This window comes from Oreochromis aureus, linkage group 7 (genome assembly GCF_013358895.1).
Source record: "Oreochromis aureus strain Israel breed Guangdong linkage group 7, ZZ_aureus, whole genome shotgun sequence".
In the NCBI taxonomy this organism is placed as follows: Eukaryota; Metazoa; Chordata; class Actinopteri; order Cichliformes; family Cichlidae; genus Oreochromis; species Oreochromis aureus.
In genome coordinates this window covers 15,690,526-15,697,463 of record NC_052948.1, presented here as the reverse complement: position 1 = coordinate 15,697,463, position 6,938 = coordinate 15,690,526, and the positions used below count along the sequence as shown (strand labels likewise).

General features: G+C 41.2%; 1 protein-coding gene across 1 annotated transcript in view; it reads right to left on the bottom strand.

Annotated features, from left to right (window-relative positions):
- Positions 1–2,162: 2,162 nt before the first annotated feature.
- Positions 2,163–6,938, bottom strand: part of duox (dual oxidase) — a 15,683-nt gene continuing 10,907 nt past the window's right edge. Inside the window, exons 23-33 of the mRNA XM_031748073.2 lie at positions 5,986–6,164; positions 5,658–5,888; positions 5,467–5,566; positions 5,338–5,387; positions 5,120–5,247; positions 4,883–5,036; positions 4,499–4,731; positions 4,259–4,417; positions 4,028–4,183; positions 2,683–2,811; positions 2,163–2,598 (exon numbers count right to left, since the gene is read on the bottom strand). Coding sequence (XP_031603933.1) covers positions 2,476–2,598; positions 2,683–2,811; positions 4,028–4,183; positions 4,259–4,417; positions 4,499–4,731; positions 4,883–5,036; positions 5,120–5,247; positions 5,338–5,387; positions 5,467–5,566; positions 5,658–5,888; positions 5,986–6,164 — 1,642 coding nt within the window. The 3' untranslated portion in view covers positions 2,163–2,475. The remainder of the gene's footprint in view (positions 2,599–2,682; positions 2,812–4,027; positions 4,184–4,258; positions 4,418–4,498; positions 4,732–4,882; positions 5,037–5,119; positions 5,248–5,337; positions 5,388–5,466; positions 5,567–5,657; positions 5,889–5,985; positions 6,165–6,938) is intronic.

Here is a 6,938-nt window from a genome sequence, read left to right as displayed (position 1 = left end):
CAGCAGTGACAATTTGTGAAACTGTGTGCAAGGTGCAGAACAGCAATCATTAGACCCAGTCATGCCTCAGAGCCTTGGTGAAATATTCTTGAATGTTATGCACCACCAGAGGGGTTTAGCTAAACAGCACACACAGTTACAGTAAATCCTCTGTTTTCCTACCACCTGTGCCAGCCAAGGAAAAAATTTACCAGTGCAAAATACTTTTAAGTGCTTCTGTGGTCACGTCAGCTTGTAACTCATGCTTAAAGTTAAACTAGAACATTATGATACCCGTGCATACACCCATCTGATCTTAGCAAACCAATAAATGCAATCCACTCGTTACTGCAGCGAGGCTTGTCCTGCTTACCACTCAACCAGCAAATCCATTTTAGGAGTTTTGGTTATTGAAGTGAAATTTTATCCCGTGGCAACTATTATGAACATGGTGATGAAGCCTCTCGTCTGCTAGCCCACCAGCTACGTCACCAATCGGCATCTCGCCAAATTTTGCAAATTAAAAATGAATCGGGAACTTTGACTTCTGATCAACTCAATTTTTCAGTCGTTTTATAGTTCTCTGTATACATCAGAGTTCCCCTCTAATTCTATAGATATGAACCAGTTTCTTAACAAATTGGATACCCCTACAATTACAACCTCAACAGCAGCAGAAATTGATGCACCGCTCACTGCGGATGAGGTTATATCATCAATCACATCCTTACAGTCTGGAAAGTCCCTGGTCCCGATGGGTTCCCGCTGAATTTTATAAAAATTCCACTTAAAACTGGCCCCTTTGCTGCTGTCGGTTTTTGAGGAGTCACTGAACGCGACTCTCTCCCTCAGACACTAAGACAGGCTTCTATCTCATTACTGCATAAAGAAGGAAAGGATCCTACTTGTTGTGGCTCCTATTGACCAATAAGCCTTCTTAATGTAGACTTTAAAATCTTATCCAAACTGCTAGCAACCCGTTTGGAAAGAGTTCTCCTTCTATTATATCAGACGAACAGACAGGCTTTATTAAAGGAAGACATTCCTTTTTAATATCTGGTCCCTTCTTAATATAATTTATTCCAAAATCATAGCACCGTCCCTGAGGTGGTGATCTCATTGGATGCCGAAAAAGCATTCGATCGAGTGGAATGGGGGTATCTTTTTGCAGTCTTGATGAAATTTGGTTTTGGTGACAGTTTTATATCTTGGATTCATCTTTTATATACTACGCCATTGGCATCTGTTTGTACTAATAATGTGAATTCTGAGTATTTTACTCTATCACGTGGTACACGTCAAGGTTGTCCACTCTCACCTTTACTTTTCACTTTAGCAATAGAGCCTCTCTCTGTGACTCTCAGAACCTCGCCTCTGTTTCAAGGGGTTATTCGTGGTGGTACGGAATATAGGGTTGCTCTATACGCAGATGACTTATTGCTATATGTTACAAATCCAACAATTCATTTATCCTCTATAATGAAAATACTTCTAAATTTTGGCTCTTTCTCTGGGTGCAAGATTAATATACAAAAAAGTGAATGTTTTCCTATAAACCCAGCTGCACATGAGCTTAGACAAACAGATTTTAATTTCCACCTAGCTTCTTCAGGCTTTAGATATCTAGGAGTGCATATTACCACTTCATTTAAAGCTTTGCGAACAGCAAATTTCAACCCTTTGCTGACCCATGTAAGGTTGGCTTTTCAAAGGTGGGCAAATCTTCCTGTATCACTTCTTGGCAGGATTAATATTATAAAAATGAATATTCTACCCAAATTCCTCTATCTTTTTCAGAGTATCCCATTGTTTCTACCTAAATCCTTTTTCAAATCTGTGAATCGAATGATTTCATCATTTATATGGGCTAATAAGACCTGTTGTTTTCTGTGTGTGGGCTGTTGTTTTTTGTTTTTCTTCCTTTTTTCCTTTTTAAAAAAAAAAAAAAAATTTTATTTTATTTTATCTGTTTTATTGTTATCACCAGAATTTTAATGGCCTAATCTGTCTTGATATGTGTCTTTGTATTGGTTGGTACTTGCTGTATTGGGCCTGATATGTCAAATTACATGTGCAAAACTCTATAAATAAAGAGGGGAAGAAGTGAAATTTTAGTCCAAAAGGTTGCAGAAGGAGCCAAAAGCAGCACAAAACCCTCCAGATTTTTAATGTAAAATGTTTGTTTATTTCTTAAAGTTATACAGATACAATAAAGCGAGAAATCAACAATATAAAACCAGCCATACACTTCAGATAAAAACACTCACAAGATTCACAATGAATAAAAATGATTTGACAAATTAAAGGTGCATTATTTCTCACAAGATATACCATTATTGATTCTAATTTACAATGATGTTCATGATTGGATTAAAATGTATCAGGTTGTATCCTTCAAGTAATTCAAGTAACTAAAATAAAAACTAAAGTCTACCAACATGGCTCTATGATTCTTACCACATAAACATGGCTAGTTTTGTTCTTTCTGTAAATAAGTTAGAAGTTTTCATAGTGATGCATGAAATGGGCCTGATCCCTCTTGTTCATCTGCTGGCAAGCTTTCTCCACATTTTTGGTCAGTCCTGGAGGACCACAGCTGAACACTCCAATTTTACCCACCTAAAGAAAATGATACAAATTCAGACGTTACAATAATCCACTCACGTCGTCCGTCGTGTAAATAAGGACAGATGAAGGTCTGACCTCTGGATGAACCTCCTGCAGGGAGCTAAAAAAGGAGACGAAGGGCGGGCGGCCAAAGTGGGTGACGGACCTGAGGCCGGTGAAGAGGCTGCGGTTCCACACTTTTTGAAAATGGCGCTCACACACGTACTGCACACACAAAGATGGGGAAATTTATTAGTGAGTACAGTGCTCATGTGAATCCTGACAAGAGTTCAGTTCACTTCATTTGCTTTAAAAGTGTCGTTAGACTGCCTTTCAGGGCAGCTGGGATTCAGTCTCAGCAGCCTTAAGACACTCACCAAACTCTGAAAACTAAGCAAGATGTCAGTCTTACATGTTTACAGAAACACGCACCAGGTTCAGGGATACTACTCACTTTATGTTTCTGTTTGGTTGTTAATCTTCTTTTCTTTGCTTCTCTAGTTTTGTGACCATTAAAACACTAAGTCTCTGGTTGTTTAACGTTAGCCCACTCATTACCTTTCCTCACATGGGAAGATTGATAGCGGTTTGGGTAATTACAATAAATTTGCATAGTTTTGTACTTCTAGTGGGATTCAAACTGATTTATACTCTATGCATAAAATCATTTTTCACACTCTAAGAGATGCACCGAGGGCACCGGTATATTGCCTAAGGACACTTTTTGACATGTTAAATGGAGGAGCTTTCTAATTAATGGATGACTCAAAACTTCAGCTAAAAGTCTGGAAACCAGGGAAAACAGCCCCTGAAACTCAGTCATGTGCTCTATCCTACTTGTTTGACCTGTAAAAAGTGGTTTCAAAGGAGCACTTGCTCTGACTGTTCAATAGGAACAAAGCAAATTCTAATCCTGCCCATAAAAGCGATTCTGGTAGGAAATCAGCAAAGTAAAGGTTTTATAAAAATTAGACAAATAAGATGTAATGTGTTTAATAGCCAGCTTTACAGATGTTTTGCACAGGTTAGCTTCCTTGTTAGAAGGTGAGTGACATGAATCTTGTCATCTAACTCTCATGAAGGCATTTGATATCCTAAACCAGGTTTGGCCAACTCCGGGCCTTGAGGGCCGGTGTCCTGCAGGTTTTAGATCTCACCCTGGGTCAACACGCCTGAATCAAATGATTAGTTCATTACCAGGCCTCTGGAGAACTTCAAGACATGTGAGGAGGTCATTTAGCCATTTAAATCAGTTGTGATGGATCAAGGACACATCTAAAACCTGCAGGACACCGGCCCTCGAGGCCTGGAGTTGGACACCACTGTCCTAAACAATCCCCTTAATACAAATATTGATTTAATTGTTTGATAAAGGTTTAAATACATTTCACTACACTCTCTATTTCATGTGATACTTTGAAATGGTGACTGTAGATCTCACCAGCATGGTCGTGCGCAGGTCGAACTTTTCAGCCACCTGAGTGATATAAGTGTGGACCGACACCAGATCCTGAGTGTCCATTTCCTCCACCTCCCTGATGATGTCTGACACCCACTCAAACTGACGCTGTGTCCGTGTCACCCAGATGAAGTAAACCTGAAAAAGTACAGGACTGTTAGCAGGACAATTTCAAGATAAAATGTGCTTCAGGTTGTTTCATTCAGGACTCACTTTTTTGCACAAAATCTTGGACCTGACAGAGGACTTGAACACCAGGTCTTTGAGAATCGAAGTGAATGGGGTGACTCCAATTCCTCCTCCCACCAGAACAGACACCTCAAAGTCAATCCACTCCTGATGGCCCTCACCAAAAGGTCCATCCAAGTACAGCTTGGGGTGAAATGAAAGATGAATACCAGTGCCATGAAAATAATGGAGATCCAGAGGAAACCACATGTAAAAACAACCTACCTTTGGATAAGCTCCAAGCTCCAGCAGGTTTTCCTCGGTGTAGAGCTCTCTGAGCTGGCTGGTCCACGGCCCCACAGCTCGGATGTGCAGGCTCAACGTCTCTTCGTGAGGAGCTGATGTGAGAGTGAATGGGTGGTACTCATCCGTGCCCAACATCAGACATGCTATGCGAACCCACTGGCCCGAACGGTAAACAAAGCCCTGTGGCCGCTTGAATTCCAGATGTGTCACACCTGCAGGTAGGATAAGCCATGCACAAACACGTTGCATGATTTCAGTGAAGAAAATGCAGAATTTTCATTAGCAGATATTGAAATCAGGTCGAGACAGAACAATGAGCCATTTAATGGAGAAAAGCCATGTTTAATCTCCCGAAAGGGTCACCTGATGGCAGCAGCTCAGCTCTGATAACCGGGATCTCCACCTTCTTCCTACTCAGGCTGATTAGTTTGTCCAGGAGGAAGAGCAGGCCAGGTGGGATGAGGTAGATGTAGAAACGAGGCTCTTGAAGCAGAGCGAAACTGCCATGAATAACTGTCTGTCAGGACAAAACCAAAGCTGGTATCACACCGCTGTTCAAAACTGCCCCAGTTGTGCGCTTTGAACCCAAATAGTACTTACAAGAATGTACACGGCAACATAGAGGTAATGGGTGATCCAAAATGCTCGAAAACTGATGCGACGGAAATAATGTGAGGCAAAAACGTACATAAATGCGACCACAAAGAGAAGCAAGACCCCAGTCATTCCTATAAGAAAAGAAAAATGCAGAGCAAGCAAATTAATTATTAAAAAAGTAATACTGCAGCATGTCAGTAATCAACTGTTTCATAGCATACCTGGAACAGTTTCAAAGAACCACCAGTACCACTTGGGAGGAAGTTCAGACCTAACAGGAAAACACGCTAAACATAAACTGGGATAAAATTCAAAATTTGCTACATCTAAGGTTTCGTTTGAAGTCTTACCCGTTGTTTGATACGACTTTTGGGAAGAGACAAGATAGGATGTTAAGGTCGCTGATGGAGAAGACGTAGATGTTGACCACGTGGCCCAAACTGTGAGCAACTGTAATGAAAACACAGACACTGGTGAGCACCACACGAATATTTATATCACCAAACATCAAATCGTGACCATACTTCTCAGAAATACTGACTTGAGAGGATGATGGCACTCATGGCCATCAAGCGATGAAAGTCAATGGCAGCGTCAAAGGGGATGTATCGATTCAGGAAGGTCTCTCGGCAGAGCGTGATGAGGTTGCGACACACGGTGAGAAGCATGTAAGGAAACAGAAAGGAGATGGCAGCGGCCGAACCACGGGACACGATGATACCCACAATGGACATCTCGGGGAGACCTGTAGATATAGCCTGCAAGCCGTAGTCTGCGCACAGTAATTGTATTTAAGTTAGATGGGAAAAAAAGGAACATGCTACGGGGTCGTGATGCAATGTGGACACACAAGGAAGTTTTCCACTCACAGTAACATCTTTCAAGTGCAACACCAGCTGTGATGCCGTACACGATGATGAAGCACACAATGTGACGGCGATAATTCTCAACGAAACGTTTGAACTGCTGGATTTTCTGCTGGACCGGGTTCTTTATGTACTTCTCGCGCTTTGGCTTCACGTAGACATTTGGAGTATGGACGTTTAACCTGAAAACAGTTGAACCTGTTACATTTTATTCAAAATGTCTTGTTTCCCAATCTAAGTGTTAAAACAGGTGCAAAAAGAAAACAGAAAACATGCAAACACCACAGAAAAAGGTCCCACCCAGCTGGTGGATATGAACGTTTCCTGCTGCGAGCAACACTGCAAACCACTGCCCCACCTAGAATGTGTGTCATTAATCCAGCACACTGGAGTATGTGGGTTAATCTAACTTCAAAGTGTTGCAGCATCATAAAAAGCAGCAATTTGTTTTTATATTTTTACAACCCACACATACTTACATTGTCAGGCATTGTGTTTGTGTTTGTGTTTCGATTTGAAAGGTGATTCAGGTGTGCAGCAGGTCACACCTCAGTGAAGTATAAGACTAACACTACACAAGCAAGGATTTCTCGGCAGCTCGGGCTGCCCCTTCCTCACTTTCTTTCTTTCTTTCTTTCTTTCTTTCTTTCTTTCTTTCTTTCTTTCTTTCTTTCTTTCTTTCTTTCTTTCTTTCACATGCTTGCTGAGTGGAGTTGAAATGCAAGGAAAGGATCCAAGTGAAGGAAGCAAGGAGATATGTTAGCACAGTGACAAGCAGCCGATGTCTCTCTTTAAAATGTTTCACGTCTTACTTTGAAAACTACTTTTCTTGTGTGTCTTCTTTTGTTTTCACTTCCCGTCTTTGTCTCTTCGCTCCCTTGTTGTTGTCTGCTCTGCTGCTCTCACAAGTGTGTACTTTTTCTGTGTGTCCATCAGTCCTTCAATGTGATTGGGCC